We start from the raw sequence: 18828 nt of genomic DNA, 5'->3' as shown, positions 1-18828 counted from the left end.
CTGAGATCTTTCATTAGTGTGCCAGTTTGGATATATTATGTCTCCCCAAAAGCCATATTCTTTAATGCAATCTTGTGGGGGCAGACATGTTAGTGTTGATAAGGTTGGAATCTTTTGATTGTTTCCATGGAGATGTGATTCAATCAACTGTGGGTGAAACATTTGATTAAATTAATTCAATGGAAATTTGGACCCCACCAATTCAGGGTGGGTCTTGATTTAATCGCTGGTGGCCTATAAAACAGCTCACAAACAGAAAGTGCTCAAAGCAGCTGAGAGGGACATTTTGGAGAGAAGCTAAGAGCTGACACTGGCCTTTAGATACTTGGAGATGCAGCAGAAGGCATTTATCTAGAAGATAAAGCCCAGAGTTTGCTCTGGGATATGCTAAGAAAGGACTCCCAGGCGCTTAGAGAGAAATGTCTTGGGAGAAAGAACCAGGAACACACAGGAGCTGCAAGAGGAGCTAGAACATAACCCAGGATCAACAGACACCCACCACATGCCTTCCCAGCTAACAGGTTTTCCAGACACCATCGGCCATCCTTCAGTGAAGGTATCATCGGTTGATGCCTTAATTTGGACACTTTTATGGCCTTAGAACTGTAAATATGTAAATCTCCTTTAAAAAAGCCAATCCATTTCTGGTATTTTGCATAACAGAAGGATTAGCAAACCAAAACAATTAGTAATTCCAGAGATAGAGGTTCCTCTGAAATAGTTTCCACTGAATTCTTTTTTTTTCCTGTGATGGGGCCCTATATTTCTATCTTCTTGTACTTCATATTTTATATGGAGAACTGGACTTTCTGAGAATTATTGTTGTGACCACTCTGGAAGTATCTTGCTCCCACTCCTCATTCCACCGCACCAAGAACAAAGAAAGAAAGAAAAGAGAAAGTGAGAGAGAAAGAAAAAACACTAACAATGAACACCCCCCCCACACACACACACACAAATGAAAAAGATGTACTGATTCTCTGAGTCTGTCACTTTGTGCTGGTGGGAAGCTGGAACCTGCTGCTGTCAAGGCTGAAATCTATGCCAACATCACTTCAAGGATCCATCAGACCAAAGAGCACACACAAAAGGAATCAAGCAACCAACCACAAAAACCAAACAAAAAACAAAATAGGTGCACTGGATCTTTATGTCCCAGTGTATACTCATTTCATGTTGGGTCTCAGGGATTCACCAGACTAAAGTTCATGAGGAAGAGAAAGAAGGAAACCAACAACAATGTGAACTGGCTCTTTAAATCCTGGTAAAGGCTGATGTGAGGCAAAAATCTGCTGCCCAGAGGACCAATACTGAGGCCAGCTTCCATGCTGGTTTCTCAGGGATTCCACAAACCAACCTGTCTTCAGCCCTGACTTTTGGAGGATAATGCATCTACTGCCTGCCCTGGCCCAAGCCAGTTGCTTTTGGAATCTGGGCCACATTGATGCAGCTGAGAAAAATTGTTGGTTATACGTACTCTAATTTTGCCACTTTCTTCTCTTTGTGTGGGTTCAAACTTCTGATGTTTTTCTTTAAGCTGGAAACTTTCATTTTATATTTTTGTAGGTCTGCTGGTGATGAATTCTCTTGCCTTTTGTTTATAAAAGAATTTGTTTCATCTTACTTATTGAAGGATATTATTCTAAGTATAGAATTACAGGTTGACAGGCTTTTTCATCATTATAAAGATGTTATTCCTTTGAATTCTGGCTTGCATATTTTCCGGTAAGAAGTTTGTGCACCTTACTATCTTTATTCCTATGTATATAATGTGTCTTCCCCCCTCACCACCACCACCACACCCCAGCTGCTTTCAAGATATTTTTTTTACCATTGTTTCTTCAGGAGTTTGTTTATGATTAGTTTGGTTTTCTTTGTGTTTACCCTCCTTGTGATTCCATGAGCTTCTTGACTGGATTTGTGTTTATATAGCCCCCATCACATTTGGATTATTTCCCGTCATTGTTTCTTCAAATCTTTTTCTGCCATGCTCTGCCCACTTCTTCCATGACTCACATTTAAACACATCATAAATGCTTTAAATTTTTTTCCACAGGTTAATGAGGCTCTGCTGTTTCCCAATCTTTTTCCCTCTGTGCTTCATTTCATAGTTTTTCCTGGTATGTTTTCAAGTTCACTGATCTTCTATGGTTTATAATCTCCAATGAAATTTTCTTTTTAGATATTTTGATTTACTTTTCTAGAAGTTCCATTTGGTTCTTTGTGTATCTTCCATTTGTTTCATGTTCATGCTTTTAAAGAAACCCTTCAAAATATGGAGCATATTCTTTATAGTTTATTTAATGATCTTGCACACCGATTTCATTTTCATTTTCTTTGTCATATGATTCTGGTCCTACTGATTGATTTTTCCTGGTTTTGTGTTGCATTTTTCTGCTTCATTACACAGATACTGCACATTGTAAAATTTACATTGTTGATTGGTGGATATTTTTACATTCTTTTAAGTGTTGTACTTTTTTCTGGCAGGCAGTTAAGTTACTTGCAAATTGGCTTGATTCTTTTAAAGCTTTTAAAAGCTCCTTGAAGCAGATCTGGAGAATTCATTATAAAGATAGTTTAACTCTGCTACTAATTTGTGACCCTTCTGGGGTTTCTACTGAGTGCCCTAGGTGATCATCACGAAAAGAATTTTAACAAGTCCTGTGTTAGCCCTGTGTTAGCTCTGGGCATTTGTGGAATTTCACCCTATGCTTGTATAAGTTAATATTCAGCAGACTCCAGATGGCTGGTGTTGCTTTTCGGGACTGTTTTCTGCATAGCTTCTTCCTCTCTGGAACTCTGCTCTGCAACTTCCAGCCACCACTGTATCCATCTCCTCAACACAGTAAGACTTGTGTGCTGTTTGGGATGACCTTTCTCTACCCTTCTTCTAGAATGTGCTTCCAGGTAGAAAGCTGGTGTGATCAAAGGGCTCACCCCACTTGTTTATCTTGTCAAGGATCAGTCCCTGTCCAAACCTGTTTCTCCATTGTGGTCCCAATGGAAGTCTTTTTCCACCCTCCTTAAATCTGTCAGGGGCTAGTGATGTTATGCAGAATGAGCACTCTCGTAACATTAATTCATAATGTGAATTAATTTTTCCAAATGTAATTGGACATAATCTGTTGAAATACTTTCACTCAGCAAGCTAATCCACAGGAATCTATTTTGTAGGAGTAAAAACACCAACATGTAAGAATAACTGTATAAGGACATTTATCACATAAATTTGCAGCAGAAAAATAAAAAAGACGACAACTTGGGGGAATGGGTTGTATGTCATGTCATTGCTATTATGATGTTTCAGCACTTAGAAAAGGAAGGTGTATAAGAAATATACTACACAAATGCAATGTGTAGACCTCATTTAAATCCTGATTCAAAGAAACCAACTATAATCACAGAAGCTTTAGAATGGACTGGATATTAATTCCTTAACTGTTCAGGATACATACTGAAATACGTAGGGGGAGAAAGGATATGAAATAGTTTTGCTTTAAAATATTCTGGCATAAAACTGAAGATGAAACAAGGCAAAAAAAGGATTATTAAAAATAGGTGATGGGTATATGGCTGTTAATTTTACTACATTCTTTACATGTTTGAAAGTTTCTAAATTAAAAGTTTAAAAACAAAACAAGTTACAGATTAATGATTAAGTTATCCCATTAAAACAATCAGTATTAAACTCAAATGCAGACGATACTTGAGTATAGAAAAAATATCAGAAGGTAATCACCAAAGTTTTAATAGTAGATGGGGCAGCGACAGTAACTTTTTGTTTTAATCATTACAATTTTATTGTAATTTTTATTATGTAAATTTTATTATGTAATTTTGCAAGAGGAATGTAGTAACTTTTGAAAAGAAAAATATGCTTATAAAGAAAAGTGCTTAATTTAGAACAGTTCTTAAAACTGCAACTCAAAAAAAATTAAAAGTAGAAATTAAAGTGGTATTGCAACCACAACTTCTTTTGTTTGTCCGTCATTAATAATTCTTTCCTTAGTGTACATCCCATCTTCCACCATCTTGAAAGGGAAACTTCAACTTTGAAAACTTGATTTATGAAATAAACGTAAGTGCTGAAATAATATTTATTCATTCCCATTTCAGAATCTCGTAACAAAAACCTTATTAGATTGAACTAAATGATGAAGGAATGGGGAAAAAGAATTGTGAAAACAAGCTAGAGAAATTTTTCTCTTTTTTAGTGACTGATTTAAGAACACAAAGTACCACAGAAGCCCCCCAATTTAATTAGCTATCATAATGTCTGAAATTTCCACTAACATTCATTTTGCTTTAAAAAGGACTTCTTAAAGTGTGCTTCAAATTTAAAAAAAAAATTATTATGGAAGACAAGGAATTGATGGTCAATACTGGCAAGCAATAGGTTAAACGTAATTTTTTTTCCTTTATTGCCAGTCGAATCACAAGCTTTTTATTTGACTTTTTCCAGTGTATTTCACAGTGGCAGTAAGAGAATTTGGTTATCCACTGCCTCATATACAGTAAAGCAGAACCCTCTCTCCAGTAGCATTTTGGGTATTACTATTTTTTGAACATATTTTATCAGAAGCTGGCTACAAACGGCTATTAACATGCAAAACATGTTATTTATTGACTTTTTTTATTACAGCACATAAGAGTCTACTTACATTTGATTATTTAAATTTTCTCTAAATTTTTAAAACTTAAGTTTGGCAACAACATTAACTCCTGAATCACAAGTGACTGAGCGTTGATGGCACAGTTTGTCCAATAGGAGCAAAGTATATTTCAGAGACGAAAAATGCATGGCTACAGTGGCATCATACTGCTTACACTGATTATTAATGGAGTTCTAATGGTTCTTAGTCATTCTTATCTCTTTTTTTTGCAGTTTTTAAAATGGTGAATTTACAATTGGATTATAGTTTTGCAAAACTGAGTCTAAAACTAGAGTTATTCAAAGTGGAAATCATGGTCAGTATTATATTGTGATGACAAATGACTGGGATACAGTGTTTATTTAAAGTAATGTAATAGAAAAAAGCAGAATGCATTACATATAGAGAAATTAGGAATTGTTTTGAGAAAATTTTATATCAGTTATTTGTCAATGACTTTGAATGTGGTTCATAGCCAGTCAATTCAAGTCTTTAGTTTGGAGAATACTGTCCATCAGATCCTTGGAACCAGACATGGAAGAACCTCACACATTTACTTCTTCCCTGCCCATTCTCACTCTCGACCCACTGAACACCAAAGGCACTCATTCTGTTCTGACCACCACATCTGAGTCAACAACTTTTTAATTGGAAAGTTTCCATCATTTAAAAGTTTCTTTTATTTTGCCAATTTTTATATGTTTATTCATTATGTATCTAACATATTTTACTGTTTAGTCATTATAGTAACTTTAAGTGTGAAAGGAAAACATAATTCATACCTTATATTGTTCAAAATCATTGCAAAAGGCCCATAAACACATCTACTGTTGACTGTTAAATGGTATTTAAAATGTTTTACAATATTCATAAATCCTTGATAAAAGTAATGTAGGTAGCTGAAGTTGAATTTAAATTATATTTGGAAAAATTAGTTAGGGTTGTTGAATGGGCCGGGAACAGATTATTATTCCCATTTAAAATAATGGAATATAGGTTCTTTAATATGTCATCTGATAAATTCATTATTCAACAAGTTTTCAGGAATGGAATACATTTAGATAATGAGAAATAACCATAGATGGTATATTTGGTTTTGATTTCCTAATTGAGACAATAATCTGTACCATTTTTTTTTAAAGTGACTATTTCTTAGCTATCATTTTGTTGATAAATTCTTTTTTCATAAAGTAGTAAGTACAAAATGTGGACTACATAACTTCTGCTTTTGGAATTTGTTGTAGAAAAATCATCTCTCTTTGATTTTTTAAAAAAGCTCAATGAGCCTAAAATAATTTCTATTACAGAATTTCTTTCCAGTGTGAATCTTCTAGTGAGGCCAAATGTCTGAACCTGAATGTAGGCCATCATACTTTTATTACACTCTAAAAGTTCTGTTCCAGAATGAATTGTCTGGTGTTCAAAAAGGGAAAGATGGTAATAGAATGCTTACATCATTTTACTGCACTCATAAAACAGTCCTACCATTTGACTTCTCTAGTAGCTTTTAATAATGATGATGACAGCAATGATAGCAACAATGGGTATTAGATACTGTTCAAAGAGAGAAACATGTATTAACTCACTTAATCATTATAATGTCATTACGGTATTTAAAAATAAACTGACAGGTTAAGTAATGTATCCAATTTCACAATTAGGACATGGTGAAATGGAGATGGTGCTTAATAAAGGATATGTATTGGCATTACATTCAAGGGATATGGAGATTTTTTTTTTAAATATTCAAGTGCTTCCAAAAGTCATTTCTGCATTCATTAAGCTTCCTAAAAATAGGTTTGATTCTGAACAGAAGCAAAATTTGTACTACATTCATTACAGTCAATCATGAGTTTTCTAATATTCCAGAGCAATTGGAGACAGGTGAAGGTTTTCTTACATTAAATCACATTCATTGTCTTTCTCAATTATGAAGCTTCAGATGTTGAGTAAGTTGTGAATGACGTCTAAAGTCTTTCCCACATTGGACACACATATAGGGTTTCTCACCAGTATGGATCCTTTGATGTAGAGTAAGTTCTGATCCACGACTAAAGGCCTTCCCACATTCCTTACATTCATAAGGTTTCTCGCCAGTATGAGTTCTCTGATGTTCAGTAAGGTGTGAGCCACGAATAAAAGCCTTTCCACACTGCTTACATTCATAGGGTTTTTCACCTCTATGAATTCTCTGGTGTTCACTAAGTTGTGAGCCATAAATAAAGGCCTTGTCACATTCCTTACATTTGTAGGGTTTTTCACCTGTATGAATTCTCTGATGGTAGGTAAGTTGTGTGGCACGAAAAAAGGTCTTCCCACATTCCTTACATACATAATGTTTCTCACCATGAATTTTCTGATGTTGAGTGAGATATGCACCACGAATAAAAGCCTTTCCACATTCTTTACATTCAAATGGTTTCTCACCTGTATGAATTCTCTGATGCTCACTAAGTTGTTTGCCACACATAAAGGCCTTCCCACATTCCTTACATTTGTAGGGTTTCTCACCTGTATGAATTCTCTGGTGTTGAATAAGATTAGAATTACAAATAAAGGCTTTCCCACATTCTTTACATTTATAGGGTTTCTCACCTGTATGAACTCTTAAGTGGTAAGTAAGTTGTGACCCACGTATAAAGGCCTTCCCACACTGTTTACATTCATAGGGTTTCTCACCTGTATGAATTCTCTGATGTTCATTAAGTTGGGAGGCACATAAAAAAGCCTTCCCACATTCTTTACATCTGTAAGGCTTTTCACCAGTATGAACTCTCTGGTGATAGGTAAGGTGTGAGCCAAGAATAAAGGCCTTTCCACATTCCTTACACTCATAGGGTTTCTCTCCACTATGAATTCTCTGATGGTAAGTAAGTTGAGAGCCAAGAATAAAGGCCTTTCCACATTCCTTACACTCATAGGGTTTTTCACCACTATGAATTCTCTGATGTAGAGTAAATTGTGAACTATAACTAAAGGCTTTTCCACATTTCTTACATTCATAGGGTTTCTCTCCTGTATGAACTCTCTGATGTTCAGTTAGCTGTGAGGCACGAATAAAGGCCTTCCCACAAACTTTACAATGATAGGGTTTTTCATTAGTATGAATTTTCTGATGCTGAATCAGATCAGAACTACGACTGAAGGCCTTCCCACATTCCATACAATCATATGGTTTCTCATCAATCTTAATCTTTTGATGTTGGAAATAGCTTGGCACTTTACTAAAAGTCTTCCTGCGTTTCTTAACTTCTGAGTATTTTTCTTTATTATGAGTTTTCTCATGTTGAGTAAGGCATGATGGGTAGCTGAAGGCTTGTTTACATTCCTTACATTTATGTAATTTTTCCTTGGTAGGAATTATGTCTTGAAGTGTAGCGGATGTGGAGTGGTTTTGAGTGGCCTTTTCTTCACAGGTAATTTTCACATGCATGAAAAGTCGTCCCTGATTTCTCTGCTGACTCTCAAACTGACCTTTGCATTCTACATTACCTCCAAGACCACTGTACTCAAGGTTATGGTGGATAGATTTTCCCATTATCTCCCAATGGACTGACTCCATTTCATAAATTCCATTTTCTGTAGATGACTTTTTAGACTCACACCTGGATTCCAAGACTGTAAGACAACAAGAAAGCAAATTCTTGCTGTTTTGTTTTTTCAAAAGAAATGAAACTTTTAAGGTAAAAATGATAGATGAAATTAAAAGAATTCCCATTAAACAGCACTCAAATATTTTGTGCAATTTTAAAGAATGAGGAAAACTTACAGGGAGGAAGGTAATTAGCAAAATAGTTTAAATCAGTGGTTCTCAAACTTTGGAGTGGATTATAGTCAACAAGGAAGCTCATAACATAACAGAAACACTTTCTCCCACCACTCCTCTTCCCCTGTAACAAACAAGCAAACAGATGCTTGGCCAGGATATAAATCTATCAGTAAATCTTATCAGCTCTCTCATCAAAATTTATCAAGGATCTGATCACCTCCACTACTATCACTCTAGACCAAGGTACCCATCTCTCACTATGATAACTTCCTAACTGGTCTCCCTGTTTTCATCCCTGCCTCCACAATCTATTTGTCACACAGCAGTCAGAGGGGTCCTTAAAAATGTAATTCATATCACATTACTCTCCTGTTAAAAATGTTCTAGCAGTTTACCATTTTAGAATGAAATCCAAAATCGTTACTATGGTTCACAAGATTCTACATGAGCTTTACCTTGGTCACTTCTGTGTTGTCATCTCTTATTATTCTCCTATTCATTTTTCTCCAGCCACAATGGCTTCTTTATTGTTCAAATGTGCTAAGCACACGTCTCTGTGCTTACTATTCCATTTCTGAAATGTTCTTCTCCCAGATATCTGCATGGCTTGTTCCCTCACTTAAGTTTTCTGCTCAAACACATTATCAAAACATCTAATATATTATCGCACCTATATTGCATCTATCAATAATGGATATACTATTTGAAAAGTCTGCCTATTGTCTGTCTCTTCCATGCATAATGTTAACTTATCAAAGCAAGGACTTTGTTTCATTCACTGCTTTATCTCTAGTGCCTAGAACCATTACTGCACATTGATGACACTAAATATTTAGCAATTTAAAAAACACAAATGTTCATTCATTCATCAGTCTCCCCAGATGTTTCTTATATAAAACAAAGCTTGAGAATACTGCTTAAATCTTTTAATGGCCTACCCTTGTACACAGAATAAAATCCAAATTCCTATTCATGGCCTACAAACCCTGCATGATCCAATCCCTGCTTATCTTTCTGATCTCATTTTGAGTCATTCCTATCTTCAGAAACAATGCTCTACCCTTAGTTTCATTTAAAGTCCTGAAACATATCAAATTTTTTCCCCATTCAAATTCTTCCACATGCTGTTCCATCCGCCAGGAATGCTCTCTGTATGGCGAACGCCTTCTTGTCTGAAATGCCCTACCGAGTCAGAAAGCCTGTCCCCAGTAACCCGAATTGGGTTGATGTCTTTATTCTCTATATCTTACCTTATTCCTCATTTTTATTACAACTCTTGCAATTCTAGGATTATAATTCATTTATTTCTGTTGATCTTTTTACTCTTCAAGCTCTACAAGTATTAAAAAAAAAATGCTTGTTTTATTATATAACTAATCCTCAGCACACAGTATGCATATATATATATATACAGTGTTTTCTTTTCTCCTTCACGCTCTTTTTTTCAGGTCTTCCTTTACAGTATCTTATACTCAAGGCCAAATGTTCCCTTTTTTCCCAGGAAAGCACTTCTATAATGCTATATATAGCCTGTAGAATGTAAGAGAGAACAGTACTCAGAAGTAAAAAGGGATGTTGATTGAAGACAAGAAAATGGGAGTCTGAAAAGCAGTTGTCATTTTGGGGAGACCATCTTTTTCTTGCCCCCATCAAGTCCTGCTGAATCTATTACCTACAAGACTCTTGAATCTGTTTCCTTCTCCCTAACCCCAGTGCCAACACTCTGGGGAAGACTAAATCACATCTCATTTGAGCTATGACATAACCTTCCCAATGTCATGAGACCGTTTGTTCTAATCTGCATCTTGCAGTCAGAGTGATATATTAAATACACAAAAATCACATTTTGTCACTGTCCTGCTTAAGATTCTTCAATGGCTTGCCAATGTTTTGGGGATAAAATCCAAACTCCTCAGCAGTATTTTTCAAACTTCTTTTGACCGCAACCTTATAGTAAGAAATACATATTATATTGTGACTGAGTACACACACACACACCAAAAATATGCCATGAAATAGTTATCATTTTTGCTATACATGATGTATTCTGATACTTTATTTTCTCTTCTGTTTTATTTTTAAAAAAATATGGAACAAATGCTGCTTACCACCTACTTAGCTGTTTTCAAAACTCCTAGAAGGCTCCGTGTATCTTGGCTCCTGTGAATCTCTCCAACCTCATATTTGGCTTCTATTCCTCACTGGACTCCAGTTACAAGCACTTCCTTCAAGATCTCAGATATACCAAGCTCCATCCTCCTACAGCCTTCAGTACTCTATTACCCCTGCCAGAAATGCTTTTCCCTCTACCTCTGGCCCCCCTACCTGCTTTCAAGGCTTACCTGAAACTTTACACACCTTTGCTTTGGAGAAGCCTTCCCCAATCCCACAGACTCCTCGCAGTGAAGCACCTATATTTATCTCTTCTGGTTAAAGCATCTACCTACTGTCGGTCTACAAGGGAGACCCCCAGAGCTCTGGGTGTTCATAAGACCTTCACATCCTGCTATTAAGACTGCCTTCCCTGAGAAGTCTAAACTTTCATAAGCTTCAGTGTGACAATGCTATATAATAGGAATAATCAACTCCTTTTCCAAAGAGACTATCTAGGACCAATCTCATTATATCTGACAACTCTGGATATCCTGATACCCCTGAGAATCCCCACCTTCCTGGGTCCTTTATCATCCTAGGACTCTCATCCCATGACAAGTCTAGATATCCCCTATTCTGAACCAATGTCCTACTGTACTCTGACCAGTAGGCCTTCTGGAACTCATGGTATACTTTCTGTAAATTCATCTATAGCCTCAACCCTCCCCTCCGATTATTCTCTTCACCTTCTCCATTTGAAAACTTGAGCACACTGCTTCCCCTGAAGCACTATTCCCCCCACCCCCACCCACCACACCCACCCTCCTCCACAAAGTTCAGTTTTGAACTATCCTTTCTTATCACTACCACCCATATTTCCAGATTACTTACCCCTGTACCACCTGTCCAACATTTATCTCCATCTTAAAAACTCTCCTTTGAAAACAAACAAAAACAAAACAACTCTCCTTTGAGCCTATGGTTTACCCTGCAGCCCCTATTCCATTTCTCTGTACTTGTTCCTGATAAAACTCTTCCAAAGATGTGTCCATACTTCCTGTCTATACTTCTTTTTCCTTTCCCTCTCATGTCCACAATTAACATCTGGCCATATTTCCATGCAGGTTTTTTTCCACATATTTTTATGCAGTTGAAATAATACTGCATATAAAAACTTGAATCATACTTCTTTCCCTAAATATTATGGTACTATTATTAAAAATTTCTAAAGCATTTTAAAACTATCTTTGTACCTTTCACAGCTCTTTAAATGGGCCTTCAAAACACCTGGTGAGTTAACTCACTGTCTCACTCTATTTTTTACTGTTGGTTTATTTCTTCCCCTATCTTTTTAAGTCCCCAAAATCAGGGTTTTGTTCCTCTCATTTCCAAATCTACTTTGTCTGAGTCACCAATACCATCTTGCCAAATCCAAGAGTCAATTCTTAGTCTTCGTCTTAATTTGACTTCTCAGCAGCGTCTTTCACAGTTAACCACTCCCAAACTTTTACTTGTCACTTGGCTCCCAGTGCACTGCATTCCTGATTACTTCCCAGATCACAGGTTACTCTCTTTCAGTTTTTTTTGCTAGATCATTTTCCTCTTCCCAACTAAATGCTGGAATGCCCTACCAATTTAGTCCTGGGACTGTACCTCTTCTCCATGTAAATCAACTCCATTTTCCATGATTTCATCCCATCCCATAGAATATAGATTAATTAACATAGATTAATTCCTTATTTATCTCTTCAGTCCTGACTACTCCCCCAGGTTTCCAAATACTTACCAAACTTCTCAACATGGATACCTAATGGGGATGTGAAATGAATTACTCTAGGTTTCCTTCTGCAGTCTTCCAAACCATGACACTTTTTCTATTTCTAATCCATTACAAATTCTATTAATTCTACCTTTAAAATATAACCAGAATCTACATCCCATTCCAAGATACTATTATCTCTAATACAGACTCCGAGCTAGTCCTCTAACTGGTCTTTCTGCTTCCATTCCTACCCCCATTCTTACATGGTAGTGATCTTTAAACCAAGATCATTTACTCACCTGCATAAAACCCTCCAACATCTTTCTATCATACTTAGAATATAAAATCTCACTGCTTACAATGGCCTATGAGGCTCTAAGTGATCTGATCTCTGGCTACTTCTCTGACCTCATCTCTAATTTCTACTTTCAGTCACCTACTCTAGCCACCCTAACCTTCTTGCTGACCCTCAAATGAAAGCTCAGTCCCTCTTCAGGGCCTCTACATTCTGTTCCCTCTGCATGAACCCACACTACCCCGACTGTTGCACAGCTACCTTTATTCAGGCCTTAGTTTAAACATTACCTCCCCTGAGAGGCCATCCCTGACCATCCTAATCTAAGAACACAGTAAGCTCTCTATAAACATTTGCTGGCTAGAGATACATACCAAAGTTTAAAGACAAAAGAGCAAATGGGGAAAACTCAATTCAAAAAAAAAAAAAAAACAGTTAAAAGGACTGTTCTTGAAAGAGAGCAAGGTAGTTCTCCACTGAAACAAAAGGAGAACGTAAGAGAGAGGAAGAGTGGTAAATGGAAGTGGGAGGGAAGTTCCTTTGGGAATTCAAATTGATACAGCCTTCCTGCTCTCTCTTGCTCTTAAGCCTTCTTTCCACAGGCCTTTGAGAGGAACTTCAAACAAACATCTCAACAATCCTGTCTCCTCACAGGTCTCCTACATTATTACCAGCAACAGCTCCCCTGTGTGACCCGGCCTTATTCACCTGAGCTTTGTCTTCTTGTCATGGCTTTCACCACCATCCAGGGCTCCTTCCCTTGCTCCAATAAGGAGAGGACATTTGGCTTAGAGACTGAACATCCAGCTTAAGAGAAAAGAAATGGAACATGGTCACACTATCAGCATATTAGATTCAAATCTCAAACATTGATCATGAAAGAAGAGAGACATTGATAGGAAGTGACAGAGGAAAGTATGGAAGTTTGAAGGTGTGAAAGTCTGAAGAATGGAGAATAAGACAGTACAGAGTAGAGCTGTTATTTCTACCTCTATTAAACACAAACCTTTCCTCAGGGAATAGAACTCAGAAATGCACAATGAAGGAAGCAGAAATTGTAGGAGACAAATTCTGAATACTGTGTAAAATGATTTTACCCAGTGAGATTAGGTGGCTGTAGTTCTCCAACATTACATCTCTGTACAAGTCCTTCTGAGCACAGCTGAGGCACTCCCACTCCTCCTGAGAGAAGTCTACGGCTACATCTCTGAAAGTCACCAACCACTGAAACAACAAATCCATTCAATATTCATGAATATATGGTAATGATTTTGAGGTGACAGGAGAAAAGTTGGAAGAGGGCATGGAATGAAGGGGGTGACACAATAAACAACAGGCTGTGACTGAAAACCTATAACATTAGTAAGCATTGAAGGAAATTGGGTGCCTGAGCCATAGTATCAACATACTCCTTGATCACTCCTATTGCCACAGACAAAACTTCCTATGAAGAGTAGGACAATTCCATCACCCAGAAAGATCCAGGAATAAAAAGGGCAGTTGCCATTTCCCAATTAAAGTAAATATTGCATGCAGTCATACAGCACATTAAGTTTTCAAATACTCAATAAATAATAAATAAATTCTCAATAAATATGACTTCATCCCTTCTCCTCCTTCTTTAAAGAAAAAGATAAGCAAAATTGATGGACTATTTCCAAACAACTTTTACCAAATGTCTAGGCTAGAAAATAGAATTTGGACATTAGTTTTTGAACGCTCAGATTCATCATTATGTCACAATATTATGTCACTGAATATTTTTCCTTGCCTTAACAAAGCCTACAACAGATGTATGATATACCCATTTTATCACTCTAATGATTTGCTTGTGAGTATTTAAATTGGGAAAATTCTCTAATGTCTTTGAGCTCTAAGAGCCTATAATTCTCAATAGAGTATACACTGGCAGCTTTTACCTGCTTTCGCTTTCTGTGTTTCCAGGCTACAGCAAGCCAATGGATGCTAGGCCAGATGCACAAAAACATTACTCAGGAGTGGCCCGCCCTGGCCAACTCCAAGGTGAACCTGCCTGCTGATCCTCTTTCACTGGTTCCTGAGCAAGACAGGTGTGGTGCTGGAATAATGCACACACACACACACACACACACCCCTCCGCAAGAGTTCTGCATCCTAATCTCTGGAACCTATTAATATATTACCTTCCAAGGCAAAAGGGACTTTGTATATGTGATGCAATTAAGACTACCGAGATGGGAAGATTATCCTAGATTATCCAGGTGGGCCTAACGTAATCACAGAAGTCCTTAAATGACAGAGGGAGGCAAGAGAGTCAAAGAAGGAGATGTGACAACAGAAGCAGAGGTCAGAATGATGAGGCTTTGAAAATGGAGGGAGATCACAAGCCAAGGAAAGCAGGCAGCCTCTAGAAGCTGGAAAAGACAAGGAAACATTCTCCTTTAGAGCCTCCACAAGAAACACAGCCCTACCGACACCTTGATTTTAGCCCTGTGAGAAGTGATTTCAGACTTCTGACCTCCAGAAACATGTGATAATAAATTTGTGTTGTTTTAAGCCACTGTGGTCATTTGTCATAGCAGCAGTAGGAAACTAATATAAGGAACAAGATTTCTCCTTTCTCAGTACTTGGTTTCCCATAATATCTTAAAATCTTACAGAAAATCTTACCACACACTGAGACAGGAAACTCAGTCTCATATGCTATCACTTTCAAGAGGAAAACCCAGGTTTAAAGAGAAAATCAAGGTTTTCCATGTGCCCCATTGAACCACTCACCTCTGCTTCATCAAACCATGACACAAGTGGGTTGTACTACTCCCTGAGGCTCCAGCCAGAAGACTGTGAATGTAGGAAATGTAGAATGATCTGCTGAATGAACATCTAAACACTTTGGAGAGGTGAAAAACACTTAAAAAAGAATGAGGCTCATTGTTGTTATTACCCACTGGAATGGGAGAAATTTGGGAGAAGTTCTGTTTGGGACTAGGCAAGGCAAGAAATTTCTGAGACAAGTAAATCCTGGGTTCACTTTGTACAACAAAATGATTGCACTTCAAGAAGGAGAGAACAAACAGCAACTCACGTGGGGCATGGTTGTTACAACTGTCGGTACTGATCAATTTTCTGGTTCCCTTCTTGGAGATGTGCAGAGTCCTAAGAAGTCAGAACTGGAGGAAAAAAAGAAGCTATGAGATCAGGCTTGCCTCAGAGCCCACAAAATGAGCAACTCAGAATTACCTTTACTCCCCCTCTTTCAGGGAGTTTGGACAAATCTCAGCCATCACTCAAATCCAATGGAAATCAGCTACAGCAGAAAGGTTTTAAGCCAGAACTTTCCTCAATCCCCATGATGCTGAACAAAACTTTGGAGGGTGCTACTTACCCAGGACATATTTTCCTCCACAGTAGAACAGGGGTGTCCTCAGATGCACAGCTTTCTCCAGACTCCACTTACTAAGTGAGGCACTTTGCTCCCAACCTTTGCCTCCAGGAAGGGGCTTCAGAGGCCAAAGCACAGCCTTCTTTCAGATATCATGGACACTAGCCAGACTCACAGAAACTCTGACAGACATGCCAAGGTCAACAGGCCCAGAACAGCCTCTAACAAAACACAAATGCCTGGGTATATGGAGTCACAGCCTCCTTCCAATCTATGACTCCCAGAATCATCCAGTCCAACATACTTTAGTTCCCAGTCATGACCATTTTCTTACCTGGCAGTGTGAGAATGAGAGTTAGAGAAGTGCTAAGAATGTGGTCTTTATGTTAATATTTAATTATTAGGACAAGCCTGTAATCCCATTTCAACAGACCAGGAAACAAGCTCAAGTAAGTTAAGTCAGTTGCCTAAATTCAAAATTAGAAGTGGCATAGGTGAATTTTAAATTCTGTCACAATGAGGAATTAGCCTGGGCTGCTGACCCACCCCCCCGAAATCTACCCTGGAGAAACCACAGAGGGAAACACTGATTATGGAAGACTGGAAGCAAACACTAGAGAACCCCCTGGGGAGATGGAAGGCAATTCTGAACTGATGTTGTGGGGGAATGATTGGGGCAGGATTGTAAGAGAAAAGTTAGGAGAAAGCAGGTTAAGTTCTCATCCAGGGAGATTCTCACAGTTGCCTTAGGGTAACAGTTGTCCCTAGAAACTGGGACACAGTCCTGAGAACCAAATTAATTATCCTAATCTGGAAATAGCAAAAACGTGATTGTTGATAATTAAAGTAGCATACTAGAGCAAGCAAACTATAGCCCTTTGGCAAACTGCCTGTTTTGGTAAATAAAATTTGCTTTGAATAACAACCATGCTCACTCCATGTCTATGGTTGAGGTGTGCTACTGCAGAGATGAGTAGTTGTAGAGAGACCAGATGGTCCATAAAGTTAAAAATATTTACTATGTGGCCTTGTACAGAAAAAGTTTGCTGTGAATTAGTAGTTTCTATGAAGCATGATTGAAAAAAGTAGATCCTTAATATTTAATTAACCCTTATCTGACACTTTGAGAATGGACTTTTGCTTTTACAGTATATCTAATTACCAATCCATTACAGATAAAAATGTAGATAATTTAGAGCCCAGTAATGTTAGAGGGTAAGCTCCAGAAATTGATAAGGTGTTAGTTTTATAGCTAGGTAGAAAAGGTAACCCTAAAGGTGTAATGAAATTATCCAATAGATATCTATCTTAGGAATTTGATTCCTTTCATTTGGTACTCACACATATATTATACACTCTCACCTTTTTTATATCAATGGAAATCAGGAGCCATTTCTGTCTGTCCTGCTGTGTCCCTCATTAAAAAGTTAACTAAGCAAATAAAACTGCAAGTGGCACAATTCTGTATATTTACTAAAAAAATCATTGAATTATAGAAAACAGGTGAATTTTATGATATATAATTAAACCTCAACAAAGTTAATACACACAAACCAAAAGCAAGCAAAGGAAAAAAAAAAACAAAAACAAAAACAGAATTTATATGTATCCCAAAATAGGAAAGGCTTGAGAAGATCTAAAAAACATAATCAGTGACATAGATCTTATGGATATAAATCTAATTTTTATGCCAAAAATAGCAAATATAGCTTCTCTTCAACCACACATGTAATATCCACTAATGTACTGACTCCATATTAGGTCACAAAGAAAACCTTAGTAATTTCCATAAATTACTTTACACAATGCAATAAAAATTGAAGTCAGTAAACAGTATTAAAGGCCTTTTGACTTGGAAAACAGAACTGAAACTGTAAAATTTTTAGAAAATTAAAGATAATGAAAATACTACATAACAAAATCTATGGTAAAAATCCAAATACCAAGTAAAGTTCATACTCTTAACTATTTACTAACATAAATAAAAGAATTAAAAAGAACAAGTTATGCATATAATTGTGCCTAAAAGTCTCCCCCTGAATACCTCTTTGTTGCTCAGACATGGCCCTCTCTCTCTAGCTAAGCCACCTCAGCACTGCCCTCCCCCCTACATGGGACCTGACTCCCAGGGGTGTAAATCTCCCTGGTAACGCAGGATATGACTCCCAGGGATGAATCTGGACCCAGCATCGTGGGATTGAGAACATCTTCTTGACCAAAAGGGGGATGCAAAATGAAACAAAATAAAGTTTCAGTGGCTGAGAGATTTCAAGTGGAGTCGAGAGGTCACTCTGGTAGACATTCTTATGCAATATATAGATGACAACTCTAAGGTTTTAATGTATTGGAATAGCTAGAAGTAAATACCTGAAACTACCAAACTCCAACCCAGTAGTCTGGACTCCTGAAGACGATTATATAATAATGTAGATTACAAGGGGTGACTGTGATTGTGAAAACCTTGTAGATCATACTCCCTTTATCTAGTGTATGGATAAATGAGTAGAAAAATGGGGATAAAAACTAAATGACAAATAGGGTGGGATGGGGGGATGGTTTGGGTGTTCTTTTTTTACTTTTATTTTTTATTCTTTTATTTTTTTTGCCTCCGTTTTTCTACTCATCCATCATACACTAGACAAAGGGGAGTGTGATCCACATGGCATTCCCAATCACACTGTCACCTCTCATAAGCTACATTGTTATACAATTGTCTTCAAGATTCAGGGGTTCTGGGTTGCAGTTTGATAGTTTCAGGTATTTACAGTTAGCTATTCCAATTCATTAGAACCTAAAAAGGGTTGTCTATATTGTGCATGAGAGTGCACACCAGAGTGACCTCTCAGCTCCTTTTGGAATCTCTCAGCCACTGAAACTTATTTCATTTCACAT

General features: G+C 37.3%; 1 protein-coding gene across 11 annotated transcripts in view; it reads right to left on the bottom strand.

Moving 5' to 3' along the window:
* The window catches only part of LOC119521664 (zinc finger protein 30 homolog), a 203595-nt gene that overhangs the window by 108153 nt on the left and 76614 nt on the right, over positions 1-18828 (bottom strand). For 8 of the 11 annotated variants that reach the window (XM_037820196.1, XM_037820198.1, XM_037820203.1 and 5 more), the window contains 4 exons: positions 15640-15724; positions 13673-13799; positions 13284-13382; positions 3902-8273 (listed from right to left, as the gene is read on the bottom strand). In XM_037820196.1, the coding sequence (XP_037676124.1) occupies positions 6580-8273; positions 13284-13382; positions 13673-13799; positions 15640-15648 (1929 nt within the window). In that variant the 5' untranslated portion in view covers positions 15649-15724 and the 3' untranslated portion in view covers positions 3902-6579. Of the gene's footprint in view, positions 1-3901; positions 8274-8424; positions 9749-13283; positions 13383-13672; positions 13800-15639; positions 15725-18828 lie in introns of those variants that run through there. The other 3 variants (XM_037820208.1, XM_037820205.1, XM_037820204.1) reach the window with 3 other exon arrangements.

This window comes from Choloepus didactylus, chromosome 27 (genome assembly GCF_015220235.1).
Source record: "Choloepus didactylus isolate mChoDid1 chromosome 27, mChoDid1.pri, whole genome shotgun sequence".
Taxonomy (NCBI): domain Eukaryota; kingdom Metazoa; phylum Chordata; class Mammalia; order Pilosa; family Megalonychidae; genus Choloepus; species Choloepus didactylus.
The sequence above is the reverse complement of the archived record's forward strand: the minus strand, read 5'-3'. Positions and strand labels throughout refer to the sequence as shown.